Genomic DNA, 14,824 nt, shown 5'->3' with positions numbered 1-14,824 from the left:
AGGTTAGGGTTAGGGTTACATTTAAAATCACATTTTAAGAAGATACATTTTAGAAATAGGCGGGGTTTATGACTTTTTGGCTGTGGTAACTAGTGACGACCCTAGTACTACTGCGATGCACACAGCAGATACAGATACCGATGCAACTAAGCAGAAATGTGCTCAAGATACTGACCGCATGGCCCATGAGTTTGATATTCGTTTGGAACAGTAAAGGAAATGTATTATTTTATCTCTTCTTCAATGTGAAAATGCTAACATTATGTAATGTTGTGATTATGCAAATATGTGATGCTGTAGAGAATTTAGAGCAGTTATATAATCACCTGGACCATTTTCAATATTCACTGATATTCGTGTGGAGGGGCAGCGAATCCTGTGGTGGATTGCCTTTGTGACATAGACAAGGAGCATTGTTTTACGTAATATAGCCTTCTGACTGATAGGAAGTCAAATAGTTGTAGCCGACTGTTAGAGACCTACATCACCTATTCATTGCATTGAATTCATCTTGAGTCACCTTTTTAATTGTCCAGTCAAACGGTCAATTTGCATTCTTCCAGCTGAATCTACCTGAATGAGTACCCACTGGGTAAACTTGAGGCTCATTTGGCACCGGAACATCCCACTCCACATCGCTCAGTGTTTTGTTGGGATAGCTTTAACAGCCCTTGCTGTGTTCTTTTAATGGATAATCCCCCACCTGTCCTGATATATCTGTATTGTGAAATCACATTACCCTGCAGAAGGTGGTTTTGCTCCTTAAGTGTTACAGTAGAAATTGCCATACCCCCTCATTATATCTAATCATGATCACATCACTATTTTGTACAAATATTTATGACAGCTTCAAATGGGGGGGGGGGGGGGGGGGGTAGATACATAAAGTGCAATCATTTCTAAATGGTAAAACAGATATGTATGAAAATACCCTCATATAAAAGCTAACATTCTGTTCCAAAATGCTGGAGTACACATAGGGGAGTGTACTAACATGTATCCTTTATTAACAGTTGAGGAAACATCCAACTGATTAGTGTACTGTCTGCCTTGAGAATATCCTTAACATTCAGATAAACCTAAATATGCAGTAGGTGTCAGTATTTTTTTGGGATGTCTGACTGAAACGTTGACACAATAAACAATGTGCAGAGGTAATATTGTGTTAGAGTGAGTTATCCTTTTACAATGGAAATATCAAACATAGTCATAATCTGAAGAATGCATACAAAAATAAATCTGGATCAAAGTTCAAGTATTAATTCCTCACAGTGAGTGCACAGTTCAAGCCAATTGTTCCCATCCCAACACAGAATACCCAAATGTAGGACAGGAAGACATGGTGCTCCATGGCTACAGTATAATCTAGTAGCAAAATCCTTAAAATCTCGAATGCAGGTGATCACTTCAACTCTTCAGCTCAGTACCAATTGTAATAAAAGGTTGGCTCACCTCCCAAGGCTCCTGACATTTTTTTGACCTCTCCTCATAGCTCAATTCTTTCACCGCCTCCTCACTGTGGGAAAACGTCTCTGCTTCTCCTCCTCCTCTTGCCTCCTCCTCTCCTCCTTAGCCTGTTTGTACCTCCACTTGGGGAGCTGGAGGAGCGCAGGGTCCTTGCTCTTCCTTCTCTTCTCGGAGGCGGGCCCCGAGGGGGCCTTGCACAGCCTCACCTTGGGGATCACAATGCCCGGCCTGACGCTGCTCCTCCTCATCATGTTCAGGGGCAGCAAGCTGGCACGCCTCAGGGCAGACGTACCGGCCACCGCAACCTCCTGCAACATTTGGGTCTGCAGGCTGGCCCTCCGGTCTGTCTTCTTAGGAACCAACTGCACCCGGGAGTTATTGAACAGCTTCTTGTAGTTGTTGATCCGGTCGGGCCCCAGGCGCTTCAGCTCGTCCACTCGCTGCTTCCTGAGGATCTCCGGTACAGCATAGCGCCGCTTCCCAATGCAGGGCGGGCTTCTCAGGGCCACGGTGTGGCAGGCGGTGGCGATCAATGGGCTGGACAGGGCGGTGGTGATGCGCACCATGTGGTCCATCACACCGTCGTCCACAGGGTCCGTCTTCATGCGGAGGGAGAACCTACAGCAGGCTTTGTCTGCCACCTTCTGCCAGCAGTTCTTGGGTTCCTGGCGTTGGGCCACCAGCTCCTGCAGCATGGGCCACTCCAGCTTGTAGGATTCACAGAACTGCTCGGCGCACGGCTGGGCCATCAGACGCATCATCAGGTAGGCCGTCTCGTAGCGGCATGTGAACAAAGCCCACTCCCTGGAGGTCATCTTGCGCCCGTAGTCCCTCGCCTCCACGTCCGCTCCTTTTATAGGAAATACACAGATAAAGGCAGTCCAGGAACAAAATAGAGACAATGAAAACATTGTAAAAAATGACATAGAAATACTAAATATTTTAGCTCTACCTGACAACATGAGCAAACGAACAACATCTGCCCTCCCTTGCATGGCTGCCTTCATCATAGCTGTGAATCCATGGCAGTTCCTACGCTCTAGGTCCAGGTTGGAGAAGTAGTTGATCAAGTAGCTGGATATCATAATGTGACCTGGCATTGAAAAATAAACCAAATGTGTTATTCACCTTATTCACAATGAACCACGTGGAATTATACTCATTGTTTCCAGATCAATACATCTGTTTGCTTAATCTGTCTGTTTTCATTGAGAATAATCATATTTGTGTTGACACATTCCCAAAATATACTGTACTAGGAACCAACAAACCTTCAACTTTAAAACATCTGTGGATTCTTACCAGCTTGAGCAGCTGTCATGAGGGCTGTATTCCCCTCGTTGTCTTGCCAGTTGACATCGATGTGGGGACACTGAGAGAGCGCTATGACCACATCCACCCAGCCCATGTAACAGGCTACTATCAGCCCATTCTGAAAAACACAAACCACATGCAAAGGTCAATGACATATCTCTCTTTTTGGATGACAACAAAAAAGATTAGCCCTTAAGGTAAATCTGTTGACGCACAGTGTTGTACTGTTCAACTAACATTTGACCTTGCACATAGGGTATAGTACATCACACAACTACCGGTACGTCACTTGTCTACATTAGATCTCAAAGTTCAGGCGTGACTGCTGCTAGTGCTTACAAATGACGATGTAGCTAACTAAGGACACAAGGTAAGATCACCAATCCAAGACTCTGCCACTGTTACACTCCCTGGAGCGTTATGGTCTTAAGGCCGTGGTCTCAGTGCTCAATATCTCTGGTCTTTGAGGCACATTAACAGCTATTCTAGTTCTAGGTGTGTGGTGTTAGAATTGTGTTGACACGGTAGAATAGAAACTATATCAAAATAAACAAATACTTAGAGCAACACTGATAAACGTATATGCTTGGAGGGTGACTTATAGCCAGAGACGCCAACTGACAGGCCCAATGATCCCCAACTGACAGGCCCAATGATCCCCAACTGACAGGCCTAATGATCCCCAACTGACAGGCCTAATGATCCCCAACTGACAGGCCCAATGATCTCCAACTGACAGGGCTAATTATCCCCAACCGACAGGCCTAATGATCCCCTAACCGACAGGCCTAATGATCCCCAACCGACAGGCCTAATGATCCCCAACCGACAGGCCTAATGATCCCCAACCGACAGGCCTAACGATCCCCAATTGACAGGCCTAATGATCCCCAACCGACAGGCCTAATGATCCCCCAACCAACAGGCCTAATGGTCCCCCAACTGACAGGCCTAATGATCCCCAACCGACAGGCCTAACGATCCCCAATTGACAGGCCTAACGATCCCCAACCGACAGGCCTAATGATCCCCAACCGACAGGCCTAACGATCCCCAATTGACAGGCCTAATGATCCCCAACCGACAGGCCTAATGATCCCCAACTGACAGGCCTAATGATCCCCAAGGGAATTCCAAGTTAAGTCTCAGCTAATTGTCTTTCTGGAGCTTTCTGAACCATCTGCCTGCTGCTGCCTACAGTACTAATCACAGTCCACCAGCCCTATGGTAAGATAGCATAATGACGTATAGGTAACAGTATACAAGGGTGGCTCAATGACCCAGTTTATGGATTTGGGGAAATGCCCAGTCACCAAGGCTACTGTGAAACAAATCACGATTAAGCCATCTGAAGAAAACTCCTTAGAAAATGTGTACCGTAAACAAATAATTTTTCCCACTAATCATGAAAACCTAAAGGATCAGCAGAGCTTCCAGTATTCCCACTGCTTATGGCTTCCATATTCAACTCTAAGGTAAAGGTCTGAGGTAGGCCTATACCAAAGCTTTGGGACCAAAGAGGAATTAAAACTGAAAGTTTCCATATTCAACACCCCATGTATAAACAACCCATGGGAGAACATCATCTGTCTGAGTCAATTGGAAAAAAGACAAGTACAATTTTAGATTTGCCAAAGTAAGGTTCTACTCTGCTCAAACAGTCCGCATTCAGAGGGTTTGATTTAAAAACACTGCTGTGTGTGTGTTTGTTAACATCTATACAAATACACACATTAGGGCTCATGTCATGTCAGTGTAGGATGTAACGTGAAACAACTGAGGACATTTGCATTTATCCATCCAGACACGTACCGTTACTGTAGGTGTAGCATGACAGCAGAGTTCTCCACGTATTTATACTGTATTAGTCTGTCTCTTCACCACGCGTTGAAGGGATTTAAAAGGTCAAAGGGTAAGCCTTGTTTCTCAGCTTGATCAGATGCTGAGGAAAATCACGAAACTTCTCTCTATGGAATCTACATGCAACACCTTTTGAATATAATTATCAATAGTAGTCACTGAATGTGTAGGCTGCTATGTTATATCCCTAGTATTATTGCTTTACCACTGGATACAGCAGTGAGAAACACAAGCAAAATTGCAATATGCGTAACCCCAATGTCTACCTGTTGGGTACCCATGATGGTCATGAATGGTGAGGAGAATAAGGGATTTGAAGCATCAACCCCCTCTTAGTATTGTCCTCCTGCACCCTGATATCTTGGGTGAACCTTTTAAAAGCTCAGCCATGATTACGAGCTGCTTCAACGCCCCCCCCCCCCCCCCCCCCCCATCTGTTCCAGGGCTTAACCAACCGCTCTGAGTATTCCTCTGATATTGTCACTGTCCACAGAAATGACACAGTTTGGGTGTCTAGTACAAATGCAGAAACGGGAGCAAAAAGACTAAAATGTCTTTCATATCAAATCAACATAAAGCTTATTACTCATCTTGTGGAAACCGACGTTTACAAAGATCTATATTCCAATGTCCATACTAGCATACCATGTAGAAAGCATTATACATTGCTTAATTCTAAGTAGGATGTTTGTGTGGACATTGAAACAGAGACCATGTTATAAGTTTGTACAGTTAGCCTTTACTTGATAATATGGACATACTCTAAATCACAGAGAACATTGACTAGTTAATCTCTTTAATGACAATGCAAACATACTCTGTTGTTCTTATCTGTTTCTCTCACTTCCTCCTCTGTCACCCCTTGCCTTATCATAATCTTCACTATGATGGAATTGTTATTGGAGCAGGCCATGAAGAAAGACAGCGGTTCAGGGGTGACTGGGCTGGGAGTCCTGTATTTGAGAGACTCATCAGGTGGATAAAAAGAGTCATCAGAGGCGATACTCCTGCTATCCTCTGGCCGATCTGGCAATGTGTCAAAGTCAAACTCTTCAAATTCCTGATAGACATCATCGTCGTCGTCATCGTAATAGTTGTTGTCCTCATTGTCTCCCACATTAGGATCCTCATTTTTGTCGTCTGCGACTGTCTCCAACTCCTCATTTATGGGACCCCTGACAGCCCCCGCCTGACCTCCAGAGATCCCATTCTGCTGAACTTTTAACAACGTCCCTCCACCTCCACCTGAGTCCTCTATGATCAGCACCATTTAACTCACGGGTTAAAATCCACCACAACAACAAGAACAAGGGACCAAAATCCCAATCTCATCTGACCAATTCTCTCTCATTCAAAGTGTAAATACTTAGCTAGGTCTTGTTGAGGAAGCAGAAGTCAGTATGACCCCTAACTGGAACATGATCTAACATTTGTTCTGGTTCAAAAGCCACTTGAGGAGGATGTCTCCGAATGTCCCCTTTAATCCATCAATAAAGCTTGTTCTCTGAAGTATTAGGACATTAAAGACCTTGTCATCCTCAAAGGATCCTCTTGTTCTCATCAGCTCTTCATTTGCCTTCTGTATTTCTCATTTTCCAAATGGCAACAGCCAACAACGGTGTGACAGCTTGAGAATTCATCTCTTCAATGCATTTGTTGCCAAAGTTGTCCCACAAAATGCTGTTCAACAAAAGGCACTTAATTATTTTAGATAGTGTCTACGTCCTGCTGTGCTGATACCCTAATCTTCTATTCCCCTGCTGTAAATCATTTTGTTTCCTTATACCGATGTGGAAGAGAAGAATTGTCTAAACTGACGCTACTTAATCCCTTTAATCAGTCCTCACTCTCTCTCTCTCCCTCTCTCTCCCTCTCTCTCCCTATCCTCCTCTCTTTCTCTTTCTCTCTCTGCTCTCTCTCTTTCTCTCTCTCCCAAAATGCATAGTTGAACAATGCATAGTTTGTATTGACTTTTCTTGGTCTGCATAGCTAAAGCTCAACTCACAGATCATTTAGAATTTGTACAACCACATCAACTACATGTTCATTGCATTCCTGTCTTATGCTATACTGGTTTTGTGTCATATCCAATACCCATACCCTAAATCTGGTTCCAACAGTAACATGGGTATCCCCCATAAAAGTGACTTCATGACATTACCCCCTTACCTTCAACCCTTACGAGTTGTGCAACATTTGTCCATGACCCTAATCTACGGTTGGCTGTGGCTGCTGTTAGATCTGTTTTAACTGACTGGTAATTGGATTCAGCAAAAATAACATGGCCTCTTACATACGTTCCCCCCCCCCCCCCCCCCCCCTCCTCATTTTCCTTCACAGTGTATAGTTACACTTCTTGCCACTAATTCATATTATTTTGGTTGTTGTTTGACATTATTTTAGAAGCAGCTAAAGGCTTGGGTGTAGCTTGGATGTGTCAGTTTTACGATGCACCTTTTGACAGTGCGGTTCCCACGCTTGTCTGAGCGCCATAGTCTTAGTGATTTGTACTGTATGTGATCATGTGGGTGGCAAAAGCAGCCCTCTTGAAAGTCTATTCTGTTCATTGCTCCTCACACATGCCTATCCACTCTATTACACAGTGAGAATTCTAACAATCAAACTCAAGATCTCAGTATAATGAGAAAATTAGATTTAAAAAATAACCGCACGTTCAAATGCTGGATTTACAGATTGTTCTGGCGGGGGCTATGCAAATTCAGCTGCAATCTACAGATCTTGAAATGATTGATTGCTTACTGTGTATGGTAGACCCTGGACCTGATCTTCATTAAGCAATATATGATTTCCGTAGTTGATTCCTTAGTTGATGCTGTCAACTGAAGTAGGCCTCAGAAGTAGGCCCCTGAACTGGTAAGCCTTTAGCAATATGTTGTATGTCAGGTCAATGCTAAACTACTTATGAGTGTAACATTTAATTCCCAATATGAAATCAGTACACAATTAAAACCAGGCAACCCTGATCTGCTATGTAGTAAATAATGTTGTAGGGCCTCATGCAAAATAATGTAGTAAAGTTAATGTATTAACATTCAAATAAGTGGCTGTTAAAATAAGATTAAAAACACTTATGAAGCGTAAATCAATAACAACAAGATCAGATCGGCTTAGGGCATGGTGAAGTTATTAATTACAGTTTGCTGTGTATCAATATATCCAGTCACAACAAAGATACAGGCGACTTCTAACTCAGTTGCCAGAGAGGAATTTGTTATCAGGAAGGACAAGGGAGTTTTGTAGGATAAAAAAAAACTGAATAAAGCTAAGCACAAGCAAAATTCTAGAGGAAAACCTGGTTCAGTCTGCTTTCCAACAGACACTGGGAGATAAATTCACCTTTCAGCAGGACAATAACCTAAAACACAAGGCCAGCTATCCACTGGAGTTACTTACCAAGACGACGGCCTAGTTACAGTTTTGACTTAAATCGGCTTGAAGATAACGTCCTAGTCTTTATGTTATCTTGGAGTTGAGCAGATTAGCTGTTCTGCCAACAACCAAATAGTACAGTAGGCTCTGGTCAGTCCAGGTTGAAACACTGACCTAGGTCAGTTGCTGTTTAAAAGAGTACAGCCCTTCATGTATGGCCCAGTATTTAAGGTCTACACCACAAACTATATTTACCTCAACAGGATCACTTTATAACAGAGTGCCAGCCAGATTACTGTCTGGATTGGCAGCCTGGCACACAGGTAGAAATCTTACAAGTGTTATCTGAAAAAGGTTCATCCTGTGTTGAATATGTGTACCCTTTTCACTGTTACTGTCTCAACCCAAACTGCGCTCTTTTAGCTCACTTTACCAGTGAGTTTGGTTCAGCGTTTATTTAATTATTATTCAGACTTTTTTTTTTTATAGCAGATGTTCTTTATTCAGAGTAATTTAGGGCTCTATTCATCAAATCCACTTTTAGCATGGTGAAGTTATTAATTACACATTGGCTGGTGTAGCACCCAGTCACTACAAAGTTACAGGCGTCATTCCTAACTCAGTTGCCGGAGACAAAGGAAACCGCTCAGGAATTTCACAATGAGGCCAATGCTAACTTAAAAACAGTTACAGAGTTTAAGGGCTGTGATAGGATAAAACTAATGAATTGATCAACAACATTGTAGTTACTCAGCAATACTAACCTAAATGACAGAGTGAAAAGAAGGAAGCCTGTACAGAATAAAAAATATTCCAAAACATGCATCCTGTTTGTAATTAGCCACTAAAGTAAAATTGCCAAAAATGTGACAAAGAAATTAACTTTAAGTCCTGAATACAAAGCAGTATGTTTGGAGCAAATACAACACAACACATCACTGAGTACCATTCTTCATATTTTCAAGCATGGTGGTGGCAGCATCATGTTATGGGTATGCTTGTTATCAGCAAGGACTAGGGAGTTTTTTTTTGTATATAAAGGTACTGAATAAAGCTAAGCACATGCAAAATCCTACAGGAAAACCTGGTTCAGTCTGCTTTCCAACAGACACTTGGAAACAAATTCACCTTTCAACAGGACAATAACCTAAAACACAAGGCCAACTATCCACTGGAGTTGCTTACCAAGATGATGTTGAATGTTCCTGAGAGGCCTAGTTACAGTTTTGACTTAAATCGGCTTGAAGATAACGTCCTAGTCTTTATGTTATCTGGGTGGTGAGCAGATTAGCAGTTCTGCCAACAACCAAATAGTACAGCAGGCTCTGGTCAGTCCTGGTTATAGAATTGAACTAGGTCAGTTGCTGTTTCAAAGTGGACAGCCCTTCTTCATGTATGGACCAGTATTTAGGGTCTACGCCACAGGCATTTTTTTTAACCTTTTACAGGATCACTTTATACCAGAATTCCTGCTAGATTACTGTCTGGATTGGCAGCCTGGCACACAGTTAAAGATCTCACAAGCGTTATCTGAAAAAGGTTCATCCTGTGCTGAGGCTGTGTACCCTTTTCACCGTTACTGTCTCAAACCAAACTGCGCTCGCTTTCCAGTGAGTTTGGTTCAGTACTTATTTAATCATAATCATCATTTTATTCATAGCAGACACTCTTATCCAGAGAGATTTTGGCCTCTATTCATCAGATCCACTTTAGCCGTAATCCGCATAGCGGTTCTTATGGCGGTGTCGTAGTAGGAACTGAAGTCAAGTTTTTAGGATAAACATGAACTGAATAGAACTAAACACAGGCAAAATCCTAGAGGAAAATCTGGTTCAGTCTGCTTTCCAACAGACTCCGGGAGACACATTCACCTTTCAGCAGAACAATAACCTAAAACACAAGGCCAACTATACACTGGAATTGCTTACCAAGATGACATTAATTGTTCCTGAGAAGCCTAGTACCAGTTTTGACTTAAATCGGCTTGAAAATCTATGGCAAGACTTGAAAATGGCTGTTTAGCAATGATCAACAACCAATTTGAGAGCTCTTAAAGACTTACCCAGAAAGACTGAAAACTGTAATCGCTGCCAAATGTGATTCTAACATGTACAGTGCCTTGCGAAAGTATTCGGCCCCCTTGAACTTTGCGACCTTTGCCACATTTCAGGCTTCAAACAAAGATATAAAACTGTATTTTTTTGTGAAGAATCAACAACAAGTGGGACACAATCATGAAGTGGAACGACATTTATTGGATATTTCGAACTTTTTTAACAAATCAAAAACTGAAAAATTGGGCGTGCAAAATTATTCAGCCCCCTTAAGTTAATACTTTGTAGCGCCACCTTTTGCTGCGATTACAGCTGTAAGTCGCTTGGGGTATGTCTATCAGTTTTGCACATCGAGAGACTGACATTTTTTCCCATTCCTCCTTGCAAAACAGCTCGAGCTCAGTGAGGTTGGATGGAGAGCATTTGTGAACAGCAGTTTTCAGTTCTTTCTACAGATTCTCGATTGGATTCAGGTCTGGACTTTGACTTGGCCATTCTAACACCTGGATATGTTTATTTTTGAACCATTCCATTGTAGATTTTGCTTTATGTTTTGGATCATTGTCTTGTTGGAAGACAAATCTCCGTCCCAGTCTCAGGTCTTTTGCAGACTCCATCAGGTTTTCTTCCAGAATGGTCCTGTATTTGGCTCCATCCATCTTCCCATCAATTTTAACCATCTTCCCTGTCCCTGCTGAAGAAAAGCAGGCCCAAACCATGATGCTGCCACCACCATGTTTGACAGTGGGGATGGTGTGTTCAGCTGTGTTGCTTTTACGCCAAACATAACGTTTTGCATTGTTGCCAAAAAGTTCAATTTTGGTTTCATCTGACCAGAGCACCTTCTTCCACATGTTTGGTGTGTCTCCCAGGTGGCTTGTGGCAAACTTTAAACAACACTTTTTATGGATATCTTTAAGAAATGGCTTTCTTGCCACTCTTCCATAAAGGCCAGATTTGTGCAATATACGACTGATTGTTGTCCTATGGACAGAGTCTCCCACCTCAGCTGTAGATCTCTGCAGTTCATCCAGAGTGATCATGGGCCTCTTGGCTGCATCTCTGATCAGTCTTCTCCTTGTATGAGCTGAAAGTTTAGAGGGACGGCCAGGTCTTGGTAGATTTGCAGTGGTCTGATACTCCTTCCATTTCAATATTATCGCTTGCACAGTGCTCCTTGGGATGTTTAAAGCTTGGGAAATCTTTTTGTATCCAAATCCGGCTTTAAACTTCTTCACAACAGTATCTCGGACCTGCCTGGTGTGTTCCTTGTTCTTCATGATGCTCTCTGCGCTTTTAACGGACCTCTGAGACTATCACAGTGCAGGTGCATTTATACGGAGACTTAATTACACACAGGTGGATTGTATTTATCATCATTAGTCATTTAGGTCAACATTGGATCATTCAGAGATCCTCACTGAACTTCTGGAGAGAGTTTGCTGCACTGAAAGTAAAGGGTCTGAATAATGTTGCACGCCCAATTTTTCAGTTTTTGATTTGTTAAAAAAGTTTGAAATATCCAATAAATGTCGTTCCACTTCATGATTGTGTCCCACTTGTTGTTGATTCTTCACAAAAAAAATACAGTTTTATATATTTATGTTTGAAGCCTGAAATGTGGCAAAAGGTCGCAAAGTTCAAGGGGGCCAAATACTTTCGCAAGGCACTGTATTGACTCAGGGTGTGAATATTTATGTAAATAAGATATTTCTCTATTTAATTTTCAATACATTTGCTAAGACTTCAAAAAACATGTTTTCACTTTGTCATGACGGGGTATTGTGTGTAGATGAGAGAAAAAGAAGAAGATGAATCCATTTAGAATACACAATTCTAACACAACAAAATGTAGAATACAATGCATTCGGAAAGTATTCAGACCCTTCCCTTTTAGTGACGTTACAGACTAATTCTAAAATAGATTTTTTTAAAGTCAATCTCATCAATCTACACACAATACCCCATAATGACAAAGCGAAAAGAGAGTTTTAGAAATACCTTATTTACATTATTATTCAGATCTTTTGCTATGAGACTCAAAATTGAGGTCAGCTGCATCCTGTTTCCATTGATCCTCCTTGAGATGCTTGTACAACTTGATTGAAGTCCACCTGTGGTAAATGCAATTGATTGAACATGATTTGGAAAGGCACACACCTGTCTATATAAGGTCCCACAGTTGACCGTGCATGTCAGAGCAAAAAATCTAACCATGAGGTCAAGGAATTGTCTGTAGAGCTCCGAGACATGATTGTGTCGAGGCACGGATCTGGGGAAGGGTACCAAAACATTTCTGCAGCATTGAAGGTCCCCAAGAACACAGTGGCCTCCATCATTCTTAAATGGAAAAAGTTTGGAACCACCAAGACTCTACTTAGAGCTGGCCACCATGCCAAACTGAGAAATCAGGGGAGAAGGGCCTTGGTCAGGGAGGTGACCTCGAACCTAATGGTCACTCTGACATAGCTCCAGAGTTCCTCTGTGGAGATGGGAGAACCTTCCAGAAGGACAACTATCTCTGCAGCACTGCATTAATCAGGCCTTTATGGTAGAGTGGCCAGACGGAAGCCACTCCTCAGTAAAAGGCATATGACATCCGCTTGGAGTTTGCCAAAAGGCACTTAAAGGACTCTCAGACCATGAGAAACGAGATTCTCTGGTCTGATGAAACCATGATTGAACTCTTTGGCCTAAATGCTAAGCGTCACATCTGGAGGAAACCTGGCACCTATCCATACAGTGAAGCATGGTGGTGGCAGCATCATGCTGTGGGGATGTTTTTCAGCGGTAGGGACTGGGAGAAGGAAAGATCAAGGGAAAGATGAACGGAGGAAATACAGACAGATCCTTGATGAAAACCAAGGACCTCAGACTGGGGAAAAGGGTCACCTTCCAACAGGACAATGAACCTAAGCACACAACCAAGACAACACAGGAGTGTCTTTGGGACAAGTCTCTGAATGTCCTTGAGTAGCCCAGCCAGAGCCAGGACTTGAACCCAATCGAACATCTCTGGAGAGACCTGAAAATAGCTGTGCCAGAACTTGAGAGGATCTGCAGAGAAGAAAGGGAGAAACTCCCCAAATAGAGGTGTGCCAAGCTTGTAGCGTCATACCCAAGAATATTTGTGGCTGTAATCGCTGCCAAAGGTGCTTCAACAAAATACTGAGCAAAGGGTCTGAATGCTTATGTCAATGTGATTTTTCCATTTTTATTTTTAATACATTTGCAAAAATGTATTAATCAATTTTAGAATAAGGTTGTAATGTAACAAAATGTGGTAAAAGTCAACAGGTCTGAATTCTTTCCGAATGCACTGTAAGTCAAGGGGTATGAGGGCTTTCTGAAGGCACTGTATCTTATTGTGGGCTGAGCCGTCCTGGCTTAGAACTGTGTTGGAAGGGACAATATTCTGAAACTAAAGTTTGGGTCGGCACTATAGTGTGAAAAGGGTGTTAGAATAAGAATTCAGCAACCCAGGTCAATCAACATTAGATATGCAGCCAACAGTATTTCCAATCTCAACACACAATGATCTCCAAAAGTATTGGAACAGTGAGACATTTTCTGTGGTTTTGGCTCTATACTCCAGCATTTTGGATTTGAAACTATACGACTATGAGAATAAAGTGCAGATTTTCAGTTTTAATTTGAGGGTATTTTCATTCATTTCGGGGAACCTTTCAGAAAATACAGTTAGTACATATTCCCTTAATTTTAGGGGATCAAAAGTATTGGGACAAATTAACTTACAGTACCAGTCAAAAGACACACCTACTCATTCAAGGTTTATTATTTTTATTTTTACTATTTTCTACATTGTAGAATAATAGTGAAGACATCAAAACTATGAAATAACACATATGGAATTGAGTAGTAAGCAAAAAAGTGTTAAATAAATGAAAATATATTATATATTTCAGATTCCTCAAAGTAGCCACCCTTTACCTTGATGACAGGTTTTCACACTCTTGGCATTCTCTCAACCAGTTTCATGAGGTAGTCACCTGGAATGCATTTCAATAAAAAAGTTAACTAGTGGGATTTCTTTCCTTCTTAATGCGTTTGAGCCAATCAGTTGTGTCGTGACAAGGTAGTGGTGGTATACAGAAGATTGCCCTATTTGGTAAAAGACCAAGTCCATATTATGGCAAGAACAGCTCAAATAAGCAAAGAGAAACAACAGTCCATCATTACTTTATGACATGAATGTCAGTCAATGCGGAAAATTTAAAGAACTTTGAATGTTTCTTCAAGTGCAGTCGCAAAAACCATCAAACGCTATGATGAAACTGGCTCTCATGAGGACCACCACAGGAAAGGAAGACCCAGAGTTACCTCTGCTGCCGAGGACAAGTTAATTAGAGTTACCAGCCTCAGATTGCAGCCCAAATAAATGCTTCACAGAGTTCAAGTAACAGACACATCTCAACATCAACTGTTCAGAGGAGTCTGCGTGAATCAGGCCTTCATGGTCAAATTGCTGCAAAGAAACCACTACTAAAGGACACCAATAAGAAGAAGAGACTTGCTTGGGCCAAGAAACACGAGCAATGGACAATAGACCGGTGGAAATCTGTCCTTTGGTCTGATTGGAGATTCATTGCATACGTGGGAACTCCTTCAATACTGTTGGAAAATCATTCCTCTTAAAGCTGGTTGAGAGAATGCCAAAAGTGTGCAAACCTGTCATCAAGGCAAAGAGTGGCTACTTTGAAGAATCTCAAATATAAAAT

General features: G+C 42.0%; 1 protein-coding gene across 1 annotated transcript; it reads right to left on the bottom strand.

Moving 5' to 3' along the window:
* Nucleotides 1-954: 954 nt before the first annotated feature.
* LOC110529130 (ankyrin repeat domain-containing protein 33B-like) lies at nt 955-6,274 on the bottom strand. Its single transcript, XM_021611269.2, has 4 exons — nt 5,459-6,274; nt 2,770-2,899; nt 2,420-2,560; nt 955-2,317 (listed from the first exon to the last, which is right to left on the bottom strand). Exons 1-4 carry the CDS (start codon nt 5,909-5,911, stop codon nt 1,503-1,505), a joined length of 1,539 nt encoding a protein of 512 aa, XP_021466944.1. The 5' UTR covers nt 5,912-6,274; the 3' UTR covers nt 955-1,502.
* Nucleotides 6,275-14,824: the final 8,550 nt, after the last annotated feature.

The sequence above is a fragment of the Oncorhynchus mykiss genome, chromosome 8, assembly GCF_013265735.2.
Source record: "Oncorhynchus mykiss isolate Arlee chromosome 8, USDA_OmykA_1.1, whole genome shotgun sequence".
Taxonomy (NCBI): domain Eukaryota; kingdom Metazoa; phylum Chordata; class Actinopteri; order Salmoniformes; family Salmonidae; genus Oncorhynchus; species Oncorhynchus mykiss.
The sequence above is the reverse complement of the archived record's forward strand: the minus strand, read 5'-3'. Positions and strand labels throughout refer to the sequence as shown.

What these genes read in the sequence shown, in the direction of transcription:
- LOC110529130 (XM_021611269.2), bottom strand. Translation starts at nt 5,911, where the DNA reads ATGGTGCTGATCATAGAGGACTCAGGTGGAGGTGGAGGGACGTTGTTA. An exon ending in AAACAGATAAGAACAACAGA is followed by an intron (nt 2,900 to 5,458) that starts GTATGTTTGCAT and finishes TGTGTTTTTCAG; the next exon opens with AATGGGCTGATAGTAGCCTG. An exon ending in TCGTTTGCTCATGTTGTCAG is followed by an intron (nt 2,318 to 2,419) that starts GTAGAGCTAAAA and finishes TTCCTATAAAAG; the next exon opens with GAGCGGACGTGGAGGCGAGG.